This window comes from Mustela putorius, unplaced genomic scaffold, assembly GCF_011764305.1.
Source record: "Mustela putorius furo isolate JIRA1106 unplaced genomic scaffold, ASM1176430v1.1 tig00537227_pilon_pilon_pilon, whole genome shotgun sequence".
NCBI classification, from domain to species: Eukaryota; Metazoa; Chordata; class Mammalia; order Carnivora; family Mustelidae; genus Mustela; species Mustela putorius.
In genome coordinates this window covers 27,116,274-27,135,363 of record NW_025422368.1, presented here as the reverse complement: position 1 = coordinate 27,135,363, position 19,090 = coordinate 27,116,274, and the positions used below count along the sequence as shown (strand labels likewise).

At 39.4% G+C, this 19,090-nt stretch overlaps 1 protein-coding gene across 4 annotated transcripts in view; it reads left to right on the top strand.

The window, feature by feature from the left end:
- The window catches only part of DENND5B (DENN domain containing 5B), a 200,935-nt gene that overhangs the window by 160,487 nt on the left and 21,358 nt on the right, over window positions 1-19,090 (top strand). For all 4 annotated transcript variants that reach the window (XM_045072862.1, XM_045072863.1, XM_004755712.3 and 1 more), the window contains 3 exons: window positions 843-924; window positions 15,930-16,058; window positions 18,321-18,442. In XM_045072862.1, coding sequence (XP_044928797.1) covers window positions 843-924; window positions 15,930-16,058; window positions 18,321-18,442 — 333 coding nt within the window. The remainder of the gene's footprint in view (window positions 1-842; window positions 925-15,929; window positions 16,059-18,320; window positions 18,443-19,090) is intronic.

Below are 19,090 nucleotides of genomic sequence, written 5' to 3'. Positions count from 1 at the left end.
TTACTATAGAGTAAAGCCCACAACTTAAATTCTAATGTTATCAGTGTATTTGCAAAGTGTGATGTTGCAATTTCCTTTTCATTCACAGATAGGAAAATGGAGATAAAGGGGGCACAGGATTCCACAGCGTCCCATTTAAAGTGAGATGGAGCTCTCCCAACTGCAATACATTAGCTAACAAATGATTGCTTAGCTATGGCTGTATAAGGGAACAATCTTTCCTTCTTTTATAAATGTTAACCATTCAAGCTCCAAAGAGAATGACTCACAGACATTATACTTCTTAATGTCCATTTAGATTACTCTGCATGATACACTGTACTTTGGATTCTGAACTTTGAAGTAGAAACTTACCAGACCAAAGAGTACCAGACTCTTAGATTTTCCATTTTAAGCACTCTTTCACAGTGAAGGAAATTACGTGGTTGCAGTTCATGAGCCCAGAGATAATTGACATACTTAGTAACTTATAGACATTGCTTTCTTATAGTTAGCCAGAGCTATTAGAATGAGTAAGTTTAGAAAATAACTGGCCTTCGTGGCCAGACTTTGCACACAATGCATTATTTGCTAAATGGGCTTTTATGACTCATTTTAAATTTGCAAATGCAGCCTCAGATTAATTAGAAAGAATATAGCTTTTACTGTATTAATAAAGGAACACCATTCAGATGGGGAAAATTGAACTTAGTTCTTATCAAAGTAAATTGAAAATATAAAATAAATTTATTTATAGAATGTGAACCATGTAGTTGTTTTGTTTTGGTTTTTTTTTTTTTCTGTCTTTGCTATTATTTTTCTAATACTTTGCTGATTTTTTTTTTTTTTTTTTTTTTACATAGTTGCCCTTGGACCAGAAAGAAGAAAATCTGACTCAGGAGTTATGTTGCCAACACTCAGGGTCTCTCTTATCCAAGACATGAGGTATATATGCTAGCATTTGATGATAACTGTCAAATATTTATGGCTTTCATTACATTACTCAAATGATTGTGGCTATGTGGTTTTTTTTTGCTTATGTATTCTGAGGAAAACATTTTTTATAAACTTGCTTATTTTACTTTTATACTATTATTTTTCTCCTGACATTAAATTCAAAGGGAAAAATGAACTGAGAAGAGTTTTAAAGTAGCTCAATTATTTTCTGAGTTCTTTGTTCATTTTTTAAAACCTCCTTAAATACCTGTTGCCACAGACACAGACCAAAAAATAATGACAAGTTACTTGGCAGAGAAACTGCTCTTAAGTAGGTTTAATTTGAAGCAAATGCAAATCTGAGAATTATCAGTTGCAATTACTGGTCATAGAAATCACTAGAAAGCATTGAGCTATCTAAAATAGATTTATTGGGGCATCTGGGTGGCTGGCTCAGTGGGTTAAAGCCTCTGCCTTCGGCTCAGGTCATGATTCCAGGGTCCTGGGATCGAGACCCAGATCGGGCTCTCTGCTCAGTGGGGAGTCGGCTTCCTCCTCTCTCTGCCTGCCTCTCCACCTACTTGTGATCTCTGTCTGTCAAATAAATAAATAAAATCTTTAAAAAAATAAAATAAAATAGATTTATTGAATGAGGAAGACAGAGGCTTTTTTCTTTTAAACATTTTAGGTACAACACTTAGCTCTTAAAATATGTAGTCAATGTTATAACATTAGAACACTTAACTTTCCTTTTATGGTTTATTGCTTTCTAAATATTAATTATTGATGTTTATTTGATTTGTCGGATACTTGCAACTGAAAAGCACAGCTCTTAAGAGTGGTAGCTTAGTGCAGTGGTTATATATCCTGGCTTTACTGCTTGAACTGTGTGACTTTGGGCAACTTTTATAACTTCTCTGTGCCTCAATTTTCCCATCTCTGAAATAGAGATAAAAACCGTTCTCTATTTTATAGGATTGTTACGAGAATTAAATGAGTTAGTCCACTACTATAAAAAGTTTTAAGAAATACTTGGCTCATAGTAAGGTTCAGTGAATGTTAGGGGCACCTGGGTGGCTCAGCCATTAAGTGTCTGCCTTTAGCTTGGGTGGTGATCCTAGAGTCCTGGGATAGAGCCCCACATCAGGCTCCCTGCTCGGTGACAAGCCTGCTTCTCGCTTTCCCTCTCTCTGCCTGTCTTTCTTCTCTCACTGCCTCTCTCTGTCAAATAAATAAATAAAATCTTTAAAACAAACAAAAAATAAATAAATGTTAGTTTTTGTTGTCTTAATTAATTTATATTTTTATATCTTCAGTGTCCTTTTTCCTTGCTAGACAAACTATAGTTGCTCTCAAGGAATCCTGTGATTCCTTTTGATGGCCAGCATGAGAAGAATAGTTGTAACTATGAGAGGAAAATGATTTCTAGATATCTTAATGGGAAAATGAAACAATATGTATTCTACAGTGATTTCATAGTAGATCCAGACTTTTAAAACTTTAATTAGGAGATGGTCACATCACACAAGGCTGTCCTACTCCTTCTGGTTTCCTGCTTATTTACCTTTATCTCCTTCATGATGTTGTTTTCAGGGAGGGGGTGTCCTACTTAGATATACTCCTTTACATCATAAGAGAGACAATATAGCTTCCTGGTTAAGACTTCAGGCTCTGGAACCAGCCTGCAGAGGTTGCTGTTTGAGCTCTATCAAACAGTCCTCCATATCCCCAATTACTTATACTCCCAGTTTTCTCACCTGTAAAATGGGATAGTAACAGTCTTTCTCTCAAAAGGTTGGTGTAAAGATTCAATGAGGGACATTGGGTGGCTCACTTAAGTTAACACAGTTAAGTGTCTGACACTTGGTTTCACCTCAGCCCGTGATCTCAGGGTTGTGAGATTGAGCCTCCTTTTGGGGCCCAGTGTGCAATCTGCTTGTCCCTCTTCCTCCCCCTTTGCTGCTCTCCTGACCTGTGCAAGCACGTCTCTCTCTCTCTCTCTTTCAGTCTCTCTTTCTAAAATAAATTTTAAAATCTTAAAAAAAAAAAAAAGATAAAATAAAATAAAAATATTCAGTGAGGTAGTAAATGTAAAGAACCCAAAATAGGCCTAGAAACAAATGTGTGTATACTTACACATGTATATGTGTGTGTCTGTGTGTTTATATTTATTGTTTCTAACTTTGTTATATGTTTTCTATATACCACACAGACTATTCTTTTTATTTTATTATTTTTTTAAGATTTTATTTTTTGTTTGTGAGAGAGCGAGTGAGAAAGAGCATGAACAGAGGGGAGAGGGAGAAGCAGGATCCCCACAGAGCAAGGAGCCCAACACAGGCTCAACCACAGGACCCTGAAATCATGACCTGAGCCTAAGGCAGACACTTAACCAATTGAGCCACACAGGCACCCCAGACAATTCTTTTTAAACCATGAATTCATAGTGATATCTAGGATTCCAATTCAATACCACAGGGACCATTCAAGCCTTCTTACTTGTTTTTTGGCGGTTTTTTTGGTTTTTTATTTATTTGACAGAGACACCGTGAGAGGGAACATAAGCTGGGGGAGTGGGAGAGGGAGAAGCAGGTTTCCAAGCCTGGGAGCCCCAATGGGGAGCTTCATCCCAGAACCCTAGGATCATTACCTGAGCCAAAGAAAAATGCTTAAGGACTGAGCCACCCACGTGCCCCTAGCCTTCTTATTTGTAATTTCTTTCTCCCATCATGAGAAACTTGGCTTTCATTATCTACGCTATATTTACTTATTTGTGCAATCCTAGAATATCCATAAGAGTTTCAGAATTACTAACCTATAACCCTGTAAGAAGAAGAAACAAGTTTACTAAATAAGTATAGTGCGTGTATACTGTTCTAGTTTTCTGTGTTTAGCTTTTCAGCATACAGTCAAAATACTGATTTCCAAAATTCAGATTTTTTTTTCTCCTCTATCTTCAGCGTAGTTATATTACTCATTTGTAATACAGTTAGATTCATTTGTTAATCTGTATTCCATTTTTGTTCTCCTTATATTCTGGTTGTTTTTGTTTTTAATGTAGGTGCAGTAAAATTCATACTTTCTTAGTGTGTAGTTCTGTGCATTTTCACAAATGCACAGTCATGATACAGAATAGTTCCATTACCCCAGAATTCTCTGGTGCTACTTCTTGAGTCATTCCTTCCCCCCAGTTTCCTACCCCTGTCAATCACTGATATATTTCCAAGCTCTTTCCACCTAGAAGGCCTAAAAGTAGTAATGCCCTAAAATAGCAGTGAGTACATCTAGCACCCTTATACTGATTTCTAAATACCATCCTCCAATGAAAGGAATCAGGGATCCCCAGAGCAGTGACTGATTCCAGGACTGGGGAATGGAAAATACTGGATGAGCCTAGTGAATATTCAGTGTCAAAAAGTAAGAAAGTGCTCAGAAAGAAGGGCATCATATATTAAAGACACAGGAGCCAGCCTAAAAGAGCTCCCAGTGGCTAAAGCTGAAGCAGTTCGAGCAACATAATAACTAACAGTACTGGCACATATTCTGTAGAGTAAAATAAATATCCATGATTATAAAGAACTAAGTGAATAAAATAAGAGCAGCAGGATAGCTTTTATTTTTTTTAAGATTTTATTTATTTATTTATTTGACAGAGAGCGAGAGAGGGAATACAAGCAGGGGGAGTGGGAGAGGGAGAAGTAGGCTTCCCAAGGAGCCTGATTCCCAGGATACTGGGATTATGACCTGAGCCGAAGGCAGACATTTAATGACTGAGCCACCCAGGTGCCCCAGGATAGCTCTTTCATACAGAAACCTCCAATTAATAAATGTAGGAGAATGAAGTAGAAAAATTTATGGTTGAAAGCTTAAGGTGAAACCAGGATGTTTGCATAATCTCAAAGTATCTCTGCCAAGAATTTAATAATTAAAAGGAAAAAATAATCTTACAGTAGAGAAACCCAGCAGGCACCACCTTAACCAAGTGCTCAAGATTAACATCACTAGTAATAAGACATAACATCATGTACCCCCTGCTGTGATACACTGAAAACAGTATATCACTTCTGTAGTATTCTTGTCATAAATGTATAACTACAATCTAACCATAGGAATACATCAGAAATATCCAAACTCAGGAATAATCCACCTAATAGTTGACTAATACTCTTCAAAAATGCCAATGTCATGAAAAATGGGGAAAGGCTAGGGAACTGTCATAGACTGGAGAAGACTAAAATGACAGCCAAATGCAGTTTGGGATCCTGGATTAGATCCTGGAAGAGAAAAAGGACATAAGGGGGGAAACTGGTGAAATCAGTCTATAGTTCAGTTAATAGTATTGTACCGATATTCAGGTCTTAGTTTGGTTACATATAATGTTAGCATTAGGGGAAGCTGTGAATATGGGAACTCTCTGTACTGTTTTTACAACATTTTTGTGATACTAATTATTTAAAAATGAAGCATAAACTCTATCTAGTGTGTGTGTTTCAACCAGGTCCTACAAAGGAGATGTATAGGGACCGTTTTTGATAGGCATAGATAGCATATCATGCTTGCTTTATTGTAATTCATCCTCCCTGTAGGTAGTATGGTAATCTTAGAATAAAATCCAAATCCCTTGGGCTGCCTGTGTGGCTCAGCTATTGAAGCGTCTGCCTTCAGCTCAGAGCATGATCTCAGGGTTCTGGGTTGGAGCCCTGCATCAGGCTCTCTGCTCAGACGGGGGCCTGCTTCTCTCTCTCCCTTTGCCTCTTCCCCTCCTGTGCTCGCTCGCTCGCTCTCTCTCACAGTCTCTCAAATAAATAAAATCTTAAAAAAAAAAAAAAAAAAGCACCCAACTCCAAATCCCTTGCCCTGGTTGGCAGAGCCTACTTGATTTGATAGTGATATCTTCTACCATCCTCCTTGCTTCCTGCCGTGGAGCTTTTTCTACCTATTCCCTTCACCTGATAGCTTTCCTCTGACACCTGCCCCAGAAAAATTTCCACAGGCCAACCTCCATCTTATCATTTGCATCTTAGTTCAAATGTTGCTTCCTCCAAGAAGCCTCCCAGGTCACTTGTATAAAGCAGCCACCCAGGCACTCTCATTCACACCCCTATTTTAATCCTCTCCATAGCAGTTAGTTATTTGTTCTTCTCACACTGTTTGTAAACTTCATGAGAGAGGCAATCTATCTGTGAAAACTGTTGAATTGCTAGTAAGTGCTAATGGAGTCCAACACATAATTGGTGCTCAATTAATTGTTAAATGAAGGATTTGCCTATTTTAAACTCTGAGTATGCATGAGGGTGTGTTTGGCTGGGGTGGGGGGGTGCTTATCTAACATTTTTGCATATATTTTTATACCTTTACCTGATTCAACTGGCCAGACAGCTATTCAGTTATTTTGGTTACAGTTTCAAAGCCTTAAAAAGGTAGTGATTGCTAAGATACTTTTTCCTAATTGATTTAAATTTTAGAATATAGAAGGAACTTAAGAAGTCCTATTGCATAGCTGCTTTTTACAGATAGGGAAGCTCAGGCCCAGGCTGGTTAAGTCTAAGACCATATCACTAATCCTTTTTTCAAGATTTTATTTATTTATTTATTTGACAGAGATAGCACAAGCAGGGGGAGCTGCAGGCAGAGGGAAAAGCTGATTCCCACGCAAGGAGCCCCATGTGAGGCTCAATCCCAGGACCTTGGGATCATGACCTGAGCCAAAGACAGACGCTTAACCAACCGAGCCACCCTGGCATCCCGACCATATTGCCAATCAATAGCAAAAATGGAACTAGAACTAAGGTTTCCTGACCATAGGTCAGGTCTCTTTCTAACTAGATACAAGCTGTCAGCCTTTGTCAACATTGCAGGGAAAATACCAGCTGTGACTAGACACAGATGTGCAGATAAGTCTGCACATCAGTTTAAATATAATTTAGTATAACCTGGACTAAATCTGTATTTGTTCAGGATACTCAATTGCAAAATTGATGTCATGTGACTTAACACATAAGGGTTACTTTGGCTTTCAATTTTCGTCTTCTAAAAAATCTGAAGAAGACTCCCAAGTATCCTAAAGTGATGTTTTGACCAAATGATAGATGCTTTTAATAAAACTTGATTGGTTGGCAAGATGCCTGGCTGGCTCAGTAGAGCATTCAACTCTTGATCTCGGGTCATGAGTTCAAGCCCCACATTGGGCATCGAGTTTACTTCAAAAAGAGAAAATTTGAGGGGCACCTGAGTGGGTGGATTAAGCCTCTGCCTTCAGCTCAGGCCATGATCCCAGGGTCATAGGATCAAGCCCCGCATCGGGCTCTCTGCTCAGCAGAGCCTGCTTCCTCCTCTCTCTCTGCCTGCCTCTCTGCCTATTTGTGATCTCTGTCTGTCAAATATATAAATAAAATCTTTAAAAAAAAAAAAAGAAAGAAAGAAAGAAAGAACGAAAAAATTTGAAGCATGTGGGTGGCTCAGTCATTAAGCATCAGCCTTCAGCTTAGGCCCTGGTGGGATTGAGCCCCGCATGGGGCTCCCTGCTCAGTGGCAAGACTGCTTCTCCCTCTCCTACTCCCCTTGCTTGTGCTCTCTCTCTCTTGCTGTCTCTATCAAATAAATAAATTAAATCTTAAAATTTTGACTGATTGATTGCTTTTTAAAAAGTGTTTCATAAGGTAGAAAGGAGTTGTGAAGAAAAGACTTCTCAGGGTTTTCCCTAACATTTTATCATAAAAAATTTTAACCATACAACAAACTCAAAAGATGAACACATTCTTATACCCATCACATAGATTCTGCCATCTGTCTCTGGATTTTTTTTTTTTTAAGATTTATTTATGTGGGGCGCCTGGGTGGCTCAGTGGGTTAGGCCGCTGCCTTCGGCTCGGGTCGTGATCTCAGGGTCCTGGGATTGAGTCCCGCGTCGGGCTCTCTGCTCAGCAGGGAGCCTGCTTCCTCCTCTCTCTCTGCCTTCCTCTCTGCCTACTTGTGATCTCTCTCTGTCGAATAAATAAATAAAATCTTTTAAAAAAAATTTATTTATGTGACAGAGAGAGCAAGCACACGTGTGAGCAGAGGAGCAGCAGAGGGAGACGAAGGCAAGCAGACTCCCCACTGAGCAGGGAGTCCCATGTGGGTCTTGATACCAGAACCCTGAGATCATGATCAGAGCTGAAATCAAGAGGCAGATGCTAAACTGACTGAGCCACCCACACTCACCTTTTTTAAAAAACAAAGTAATATGATAAAAACAAAGTAAACCTTGCCATTTGCAACAATAAGGATGGAGCTAGAGAGTCTAATGCTAAGCAAAACAGGGGAAGATAGATACCATAGGATTTCACTTCCATGTTGAATTTAAGAAACTAAACAAATGAACAAAGGGGGGAAAAAGATACAAGCCAAAAAAACTAGACTCAACTGTGGAGAACAAACAGATGGTTATCTGAGGGGAGGTGGGTGAGAGGATGGGTGAAATAGGTAAAGGAGGTTAAGAGGACACTGATCGTGATGAGCACTGAGAAATAGAATTGCTGAATCTCACTATATTGTACACCTGAAGTTAATACAATACTGTATGTGAATACTGGCATTAAAATTTTCTAAATTATTTAAGAAAAAATACCTATGTAATAATTTTATATATGTTTTATATATATATAAAACATAAAACTTACCATTAAGTGTATTCACATTGTTGTGGAACCCATCACCACTGTCAATCTCCAGAACTCTTTTGTCATCCCAAACTGAAACTCTTTGCCCATTGAACAGTAAATAATTCCCCATTCTCCCTCCTCCCCCAGCCCCTGGTACCCACTATTTAATTTTCTGCCTCTCTGAATTTGACTGTTCTAGGTACCTCATTTAAGAAGAACCATGCTTTTTGCATCTGGTTTGTTTCACGTAGTCTTTTTTTTTTTTTTTTTTAAGATTTTATTTATTTATTTGACAGAGAGAGATCACAAGTAGGCAGAGAGGCAGGCAGAGAGAGAGAGAAGGATACAGGCTCCCTGCTGAGCAGAGATCCCGATGCGGGACTCGATTCCAGGACCCTGAGATCATGACCTGAGCCGAAGGCAGCGGCTTAACCCACTGAGCCACCAGGCGCCCTGTTTCACGTAGTCTTAACAGCTTTTGAAATGTTCATTATCAGATGTTTATAATGTTTACCCGTGTGTAGCATGTGTCAGAATTTCCTTCCTTTTCTAGGTAAGAATTCCATCTTACATATACACATTTTGTTTATTCATTTATCTATCGGTAGACATTTGGGTTGTTTCCATCCTTTGGCTCTTGTGAATACTATCAATGTGGGTATACATGTATATGTTCACGCCCTGCTTTGAGTTCTTTTGGGCAAGTACCCAGAAATGGAATTACTTGATCATATGGTAATTCCATGGTTAATTTCTTGAAAAACCACCATACTTTTTCCACAGTGGCTGTACCATTTTATATTCCTACCAGCAACGCACGAGGATTCCAGTTTCTCTACCTCCTCACCCGCACTTATTATTTTCTGGTTTTTTGACAGTAGCCATTCTGATGGGTATGACTTCCCAGTTTATTTTGACATAAGACCAGCACTCTTTTCGAGGTCTTCACAGTCCACATGAGGTTTATGAGCTCAGAAAGCAAATAATTAGTAAACCAAAATGTAGTCACACTCTAAGATACTGAATCCTACTAACCAAGACATTTACTTCAAAGACCTAAGTGAGCTGTACAAATAATGGGCTGGAGCTCAGTCGTTGTCAGCTCTGGTCACATCAAGGACCAGGTGAGGAGAGGATCACAGGAAGCCAGTCAAACCAAAACATTATTTCCCTAACCAGATAAATTGATACTCTTTCACCAATATGGATATTCTCCCGCCTGGAAGCTAGGTAAAGATCAGAAGACTGCTTGCTGTCTTCCGAAGCAGAGAGTTATCCTCATGTTCCTGGCACTGCCATCATCTCAGGAAGCCCTGAAGAAAACACTGCCCGTGGTTGTCTCTCCCTTTTCTCTGCTTCCATTCTGCCCCTTTATGCTGACATTTTTTTTTTAAGATTTTATTTATTTATTTGACAGAGACACAGGGAGAGAGGGAATACAAGCAGGGGGAGAGGCAGAGGGAGAAGCAGGCTTCCTGCCAAGCAGGGAGCCCAATCCGGGGGCTCGATCCCAGGACCCTGGGATCATGACCCAAGCTGAAGGCAGACACTCAATGACTGAGCCACCCAGGGCCCCTTCAGTTGACATTTTATACATTATTGTTCTTAATCAAGATATATTTACTTCAAAGTTTTACTCTCAGTGGACAGGATTATTTTTACTCTCAGTGGACAGGTTCCCTGTTTTCAGGTTCTTTACAAGTGCTTCATTTTAGTCCTTGATCATTATCTACATAGTTGATATAGATGCTTTTGCTTAAAGAAAAACACCCAAGTAATATTCTAAACCTTGATTTCTAGGGGTACCTGGGTGGTTCAGTCAGTTAATAAGACCCTTCCTTTGGCTCAGGTCATGATCCCAGAGTTCTGGGACTGAGCCTCACGTCAGGGTCCCTGCTCAGCGGCGAGCCTGCTTTTTCCTATTCTCTCACTATCCCTGTCGCTGTCTCTGTCACTATTTCTGTCTCTATCAAATAAATAAAATCTTTTTTAAAAAATTAAAATAAACAAAAATAAACCTTGACTTTTTTCAGTCTAGACAGAGAAAAAGAAAGATCATGTAAGAAAAAACTTATTTTCTAAGATCAGTATACCTTTCTGAGTCCCCTGTCTCTGTAGGGCACATGACTCTGTTAGTACCTCCTATCTTTCCAGGTTTATCTCTTGAGGCAAAAAGACATGGGCACTTTGAGTCCTCATAATTGTCAAGAGTCTTGACACCAGATTGCTTAGCTTTGAGTCCAGGACAGATATATCTAAAAGCTTTCCTCTTTGTCTTAGTATTGTAGACAACTCCCAAGACCTTGTAGAAGCCAAGTGTCACCAGACTGTCAGTTGTAGAATGATTTTTTTGTTCCATAGAGAAGGGCTGGGGGCAGTAAATAATGTACAAATTATCTACATTTAAAAGAGCTTATCATGGTGTTACCAGTATTACCAGTTTCTTTCCAGAGTAGCCATGTACATGTCATCTGACTATTCAAACAGACTTTTTACCAGTAATGTCTACTTATGTGCTTCTGAGCATCTGGCTTTATTCTACATTAAAATTAAGTAGTTATGATTGATTTTATTACCCTAGGAAGAAATATTTTGAGGAATTTTTATGGCTGTACAGAATATGAACTTAAATCAGCTACCCCTTAATTTCTCTAATAAATAATACCAGGTTTGAATGAATGAATAAAACTGGGTTTTGTTAATGATACATATTGTGAGGTAAGCACTGGTTTTGGATTCAGGAAATGTGGATTCAAATTTAGAGGTACTGCCATTCCTAAAAATCATTTGATTTTAGGGAACACAAGCCCATTCAAACCAACTTCAGTAAAAAGGGATGGATTTGTTAGAGATAAAGGTGAGGGTATCTTTCAGAATCCAAGAACAGAAACAACTGCTAACAGTCTTGTCACAGATTACTCTCACTCTCTCACTGGAAGCATATCATTGCTGTTTCTCCTTTCACATCTGCTCTTCTTCCCCTACCCTTCCCTTGCCTCCCTTCCCCTTTCTTTCTGTTTCATTGTGTACATGCTTGCCTGCCCAAGCTCTGGCTTTAACATTGTTTCTTAATTTTAGCATTCAAAAAAAACTAACACGATTTTCTTCTAGTATACTAATTCCTAGTTTCTGAGAGAAAATCTAGTGAGCTCAGTTTAGATCAGACACATTCCTATTTGGTCCATTGTAGCTGAAGGATTGGGATTATGGAGCCATAGGTCATGGTGGTAAGTAGAGTTGTGTGTTCTGGGTTTGTGGAAGGGGAGATTCTCTAAAAGTGAGTGTGCGGAAAAAGTAATTGGTAGAATATGGGTGATATCTCTAGAATAATATTATCTCTGTGACCTTAAATGGATCACTTAGTCTCATTTACTCTGTTTTCTCATTCTTACAGTGAAATAATGATGATATGGGGCGCCTGGGTGGCTCAGTTGGTTAGGCGACTGCCTTTGGCTCAGGTCATTATCTCAGGGTCCTGGGATCAAGCCCTGCATCGGGCTCCCTGCCCGGTGGGTAGCCTGCTTCTCCCTCTCCCACTCCTCCTGCTTATGTTCCCTCTCCTGCTGTCTCTGTCTCTGTCAAATAAATAAAATATTTAAAGAAAAAAAACTTAATTAGAAAGTTTTGTAGAAGCATTAGAAATAAATCAGGTAAATAAGTTATTTAAGCCATGCCATATATGCTTTTCTGTGAATTAACAGGTTCTGTTTTGGAAGTAATACTTATGTAATATTATGCTGAATTCCATTCTAGTTATCTATAATAAATTATTCCAGTTAAAAGCAGATTTAAATGGTACAGCTACACAGAAGATTTTAGATAGATTTGGATTACAGTTAAATAACATATAAAAATTGTTTTAAAGCATAAAGTTAGATAGAGATTTACAAAGCAACAGAGTTTTTGTTGTGGTTGTTGTTGTTAAGAGAGAGACCACAAGTAGTTAGAGACGCAGGCAGAGAGAGAGAGGAGGCAGCAGGCTCCCTGCCAAGCAGAGAGCCCGATGCGGGGATCAATCCCAGGACCCTGAGATCATGACCTGAGCCGAAGGCAGTGGCTTAACCCCCTGAGCCACCCAGGCGCCCAGCAACAGAGATTTTGAGCTCCTGTTATGTGCTAGCCCCTATAGGGTACCAAGAAGGCTGCCAGGCTGATGAGGAATAGTGGGCTCCTTTTCCCAGATAGCTTTTACAGCTGAGAAAAATGTATACCAAGAGAGAATGACAAAAGTAATAAGCAGTACAAGGCAAATTCAGATTAGACTATAGGATTTTGTAAATTGAAGAGGTCATGGGAGGCTGTCATGGTCATGGAAAGGTATCTAGAAGAAGCTGAGATCTCAGACACAAATAGAATTAAATAGGGAAACGAGAAGAAAGTACTTCAAGTAATGGAATGCAAAGTCTTATGAGTCAGCTGTCTAGAATGGAATTTTTTTCAATAGGAAGATAGGATGAGACTGAGGGGTAGTAAGTCTTAAATGTGAGCCTGCACAGTTCGGACTGTATTCTGTGAGTTTTTGCAAGTTCTAGAACAAAGGAATTATATTAAGGAGCCAGTATTTTTTTGTTAAGATTTTATTTATTTATTTGACAGAGATCACAAGGAGGCAGAGAGGCAGGCAGAAAGAGAGGAGGAAGCAGGCTCCCCGCAGAGCAGAGAGCCCGATGCGGGACTTGATCCCAGGACCCCAAGATCTTAACCTGAGCCGAAGGTGGACTTGAGGAAAAGAGTCAGGAGTCCTCATTTCCCAACTCCTATCCCTCTTTCCAAAAAAAGCCTAGTGTAAATAATTCTATGGTGGGAATGCTGATTGCTACCTAAAATAGACTGCACATTATATATTCCAGTTCTTCTCATTTTCCTTAAACATAGATTGTTTTATCAAATTATAATTATTTTTCACTTTGTCATTCTTACCTACTGTGTCTCCAGATAACTTGCTTAAGGCCAACATAAAATTTATTTCAGTATGTCTTACTGTTTCGTGTTTTTTGTTTGTTTGGTTGGTTGGTTTTTTTTGTGTGGACTTTTTTTGTTTTTGTTCTTGTTTTTTTTTTTTTTTTGAGATAGAGACAGTAAGGGGAGGGGTGAGGGAGGAGGGACAGATGGGGAGAGAGAATCCTAAGCAGGCTCCACACCCAGCGTAGAGCCAACACAGGGCTCCATCTCAGGACCCTGAGATCATGACCTGAGCCAAAATCAAGAGTCAGATGCTCAATCAATTGAGCAGCCTGTGTACCTGATTTTACTTTATAGAGTAGAAAGAATACTGAGGAAAAGATTATACAACATAAGTGCTTATCAGACTTAGTGTAGATTCATTTTCAGTAAATACACTTTGAATCAACTTGGTATTCCTCAGTTATGTGAGCTCTGACTTGGCACTGCACTCACAGGGTACCTTATAAATACTGCTGAACTCTAAGTGGTAAATGCCTGAGCATTTTCCCTCTGTTGCTTTTACTCAGCTGTATCATCATTGGAGAAATGACAGCAGGGTAGAGGAAGAGCCAGTGCCGCTTCATAGGCTCATGCTAGGGGCGCCAGATTGGGTTGTCAAGTGTCCCCCCACTACCAGCACCATCCGTAAGAACCGCTTGCCTGGCAACAGCTTTTGCCATTCGTGACCTTGTATACTGGTATGAGCCCTTAAAGATAAATCAGTGTATCATAAATCTGAGAAATGAGTTGAGGTAGGATAAGCCCTACAAAAATAGCCACAGAATTTTCTTTTAATACCTCACGCTACCTCATCAATGTGTCTGTGTAATGTGATATAATGCTTTGCATCTTGTTATTAAGAGTCTTTGATCACATATAAGCACTGAAGGTCTAAACCTTCAGATCCAGGGATTAAGAGAGGAGGGGAAGGAGAAAGGGAGAAAAGGAAAGGATAAAAGAGGGGCATCTAACTGACTTGGTTGGTGAGGCGTGTGACTCTTCATCTCAGGGTTATGAGTTTGAGTCCCATGTTGGGTGTAGAGACTCCTTAAAAATTAAATATTTTTAAAAAGAGAATATGTGTATATTTTATGGGGAGGATATTCCTTATTCTTAATTCTTAGAATCAATAGAGAAAAGGGTTTGTTGTAATACTTAATTACAACTAGGATGAGTCATTCTGGATGTTAAAAAAAAAAAATCAGAGGAAGGGATGGTGGGTCACAATCACAAAAAGACTTTCTTGACCCATTATAGTTGCTTTAAAATTACCCTGCCCCTTAGGCTAGCCTTTCCTGCCCAATTCTTCTTCCCTTTTAGGAGGAAAATCATTGAGGAAGATAAACTCAGGGGAGCCTACGTGGATCAATTGGTTAAGTGTCTCCCTTTGGCTTAGGTCATGATCCCCAGGTCCTGTGGTTGAACCGCTTGTCAGGCTCTCTGCTCCATGGAGAGTGTGCTTCTCCCTCCCTCTGCCTGTCTCTCCCCCTGCTTATGCTTGATTGCTCACTCTCTTTCAGGTAAATAAATAAAACTCCTTTATTTTAAGATTTTACTTATTTGAGAGAGAGTGGCAGAGAGAGCACAAGAAGGGTGGGCAGAGGGAGAGGGAGAAGCAGGCTCCCCACTGAGCAGAGAGCCTGACATGGGTTTCAATCCTAGGACCCTGGGATCATGACCCAAACCAGAGGCAGCCACTTAACCAACTGAGCTGCCCAGGTACCCCAATAAGTAAAATCTTCAGGAAAAAAAAAAATAAGATAAACTGAGTCTTTCTGGGTATAGCATTGATTTTTACACAGAATATTAATCTATACATACATGTAACATTCAGTTGGGGTTTGACCAAACAATTTATTTTGTGGCCGCACAATTTTCAAAGTCTTTTAAAAGCTTAAGAATTTTGAATTTATAAATTAAAAAAAAAAAAAGGTGTCTTAAAGTGCCATGGAAAGTAGATTTCATATTTTCCATATGTTGTCCAGAAACTACTTGAAAAACAATTCAGTGGATTAAAGTTGTGACAGATAGTCAAACTAGACCAATTAATTTGAATAAAAACTTCAATATTCAACATGGATTATTACTTTTATTTTCTTGATGGTCAAGAATAACCAGGTTACAGGTAACCATGAGGGTGAAACAAGAACATAATAAAATCTGAAAGAAGAAAGGAGTGTTAACTGCTTTATCTGAGGGCATTGCCCATATGCATGTGTTGTAGTGGTGATTCTGATGTGGGGCTGAATTCAATATTCAGATGGAATCTTTGAGCAGTTTAATCAACTTAAAGTGTGTATCACCCATTCACACTTTTGCTAAGTATGAAAGAAATATTCTGTGCAAAGGTGCTGTAATGCGTTAGTTCTTTTCCAGCTCAAGGTTATTCTTAGGATCTATATCTTTACTGTTGCTCCTGTTCTGTAGGCATATTCAGAACATGAGTGAGATCAAGACAGACGTCGGACGAGCTCGGGCATGGATAAGACTATCTCTAGAAAAGAAGCTCTTGTCCCAGCATCTGAAGCAGTTGCTCTCCAACCAGCCACTCACCAAGTAAGAGACAGCCTCTTAGAGATTTCTGCTTCTGGGACCTGTGTCTGCAAAACAGAGTGCATAAGCTGGCAGACTGACTTCTTCAGCACAAATTGCTGATTCCTGTGCATGCGTGTTCTTCCTTTCTAACAGGCATGTGCTTTGGAAACTCCATGGTTTGACATAGTATTTGATTTTACCTGGGAGGACACAACAGGCTTGACAGCCAAAGGCCAGATTGCTCTGTTCTCAACCAGAAAAAAACCTAACTAGTTCTCACAGGCTGACAGTAACATCCAAAAGATAGGTTGAATTTATGTAAACCTTATATTGTAAAGATCACAACAAAACCTGAAGTAGCAAAAAAAAAAGTCCACATTAAGAGGTTTCTTCTGAGAGTCTTGGCGAATGCTTACATTCAATCGTTTAGAGCCAGGAAAGCAATCAGTTGCATGTTACTTAATTGTTAACTGTTTACATAGGTCTCCCTTTACTCCCTCAGGAAACCCTCTTAGTTAAAATGCATCATCTGCATAATATATATGTTAGAGCTAATTTGAAGCCTGAGGACTTAGGTCTCTAGAGCAAAGCTACACAAAAAACTCAACAAAGTTCTCAGACTTGACCTTGCATTGAAATCTCATCATGGTAACAATTCTTTTTATAGTTTTGTATTTGTACACATCATCACTGGGCTGCTTACTCCCCCCGCCCCCCGGAGCATTTTAAGATGAGTAGGTTTGATAAAGAATACAAAGTTAGATACAGGCTGTGAACCTAGTCTTGTTCTCTGAAACTAGTTACTCCCCTTACCCATCCCTGCCCATTATAAATCATTCATGTCTACTATGTCCAAAGTACATAAAGTGCTATGTAAAGGTTGTGTGCCTTGGGGTGACTGGCTGGCTTAGTAAGTAGAGCCATGCAACTCTTGATATCAGGGTCATGGGTTCAAGACCCACATGTGGTGCAGAGTTTTATAAATACGTACTTATATATAGTTGCACACCTGGGTGTTAGTAGAGCATGAAACTCTTGATCTTGGGTCTTAAGTTCAATCCCCATGTTGGGTGTACAGCTACTTGAAAAAGAAGAAAATCCCACTACATAACGGTAAATACCAAGTATTTTGCATGTTTTCTTCTGTACTTTCTTCTATGCATGCTCTCTTAGTTAAGATTATACTGTATTCACAATTCAGTGTCTTTTATTTTTAAGATTTTATTTATTTATTTGACAGAAGGAGAAAGATCACAAGTAGGCAGAGGGTGGGGGGAAGCAGGCTCCCCACTAAGCAGAGAGGCTCGATACGGTGCTTGATCCCAGGACCCTGAGATCATGACCTGGGCCGGAGGCAGAGGCTTAACCCACTGAGCCACCCAGGCGCCCCTTCAGTATCATTTTTTTAAGATTTTATTTTTAAGTAATCTCTGCACCCAACCTAGGGCTCAGACTCACAACCCCAATAGTCAAGAGTTACATGGTCTTCTGACTGAGCCAGCCAGGAGCCCCGGTATCATCCTTTTTTTAGCTTGGTGTGTTATAAACATTTCACTGTAAGAGTTTAAGCTCAGAAGACTGAATGCCTTTGTTCATATACTGCCTTTACTATTTACTATTTGAATGACTTTGGACAAGATATTTTTTTGTATGTCTGTTTTCCTAATTTATAAAATGAGAATGCCAGTAGACTTACTTCAAAGGGTAATCATGAGGATTAATATATTAATATAATACACTTGGAAAAGTGCTTTAATGTATGTGCTTAAAATTACTTATTTTTAGTAGTAGTTTTGTTTTTGTTGTTAAAACACTTTAGGGGCACCTGGGTGGTTCATGGGTTAAGCAGCTGCCTTCAGCTAAGGTCATGATCCCATGGTCCTGGATTGAGTCCCATATGGGGCTCCCTGCTCAGCAGAGAACCTTATTCTCCCTCTCGCTCTGCCTGCCACTCTGCCTACTTGTGCACTCTCACTCTCTCTCTGTCAAATAAATAAGTAAAATCTTTAAAAAAAAATTTTATAAACTTTATCTTCAATGCTCAGACAGAATTCCAGTGTATGCATATACCATGATACATTTTTCCTTTTACAAATAACATTTTAGTGGACATCTGTGAGTAAGCCTTGCCTGTAATTCATATTATACTCTTAGGACTGAGTCCCAAAAGTAAAACAAATGCATTTGACTTTGACTAAATGAATGTGTTTATTTTTAGTACAAGACATAATGAAAAGCATGAAAAATAAACTGTTATTTTGTGCTTGTCTTACCCATTCCTAGGAAGCTTTATAAGCGTTATGCTTTTCTACGCTGTGAAGAAGAAAGAGAGCAGTTTCTTTACCATCTTCTTTCCCTCAATGCAGTTGACTACTTCTGCTTCACCAGTGTGTTCACCACTATCAGTAAGTCTGGAGAATTGGCTAATAAGTGAAGAGTTGCTCAGGCGACTAATGGAATAAGAGTTTATATTTTTACAAGTGACATATATGACAGTACAGTGAAATGGACTGTTTGTGAGGCAGGCCCCAGACCTCTATTTAGGAATGAAGCTTGTGCCCCAGCAGCTGGGACTGCTTTGGGAAGGCAGTCCTCAGCTGCCAGCCTCTGTGGGGAGTGCCTCACCAGAACAAACTACCTTCCCCTTCCCAACCCTCCCAAGATGATCCCTCCTTAGCAGGGCCAGCCAGCATCCTAGGACTATCATAGGGCTGTTCTAGAACTTAACTGTGGCATCAGCTGAGGACTTCATTGCACTGTTTCACAGTTCAGCTTCTCTCAGCCACATGGTGATCCCAGGAGCAACATGTTGCATGCTGACTTCTGACTTCATCTGCTTTCCAGGAACCCCAGTCTACAGTAGGAAATGGGCTGGAGGTTAAAAAGGAATGTTTGATTAGGGGCCCCTGACTGGCTCAGTCTGTGGAGCATGCAATTCTTGATCTCAGGGTCATGAGTTCAAGCCCCATGTTGAGCCTAAAGCTTACTTCAAAAAAAAAAAAAAGTTTTATTAAACAAATCATCCAGTATCTTACATAAAACACATAAAATTT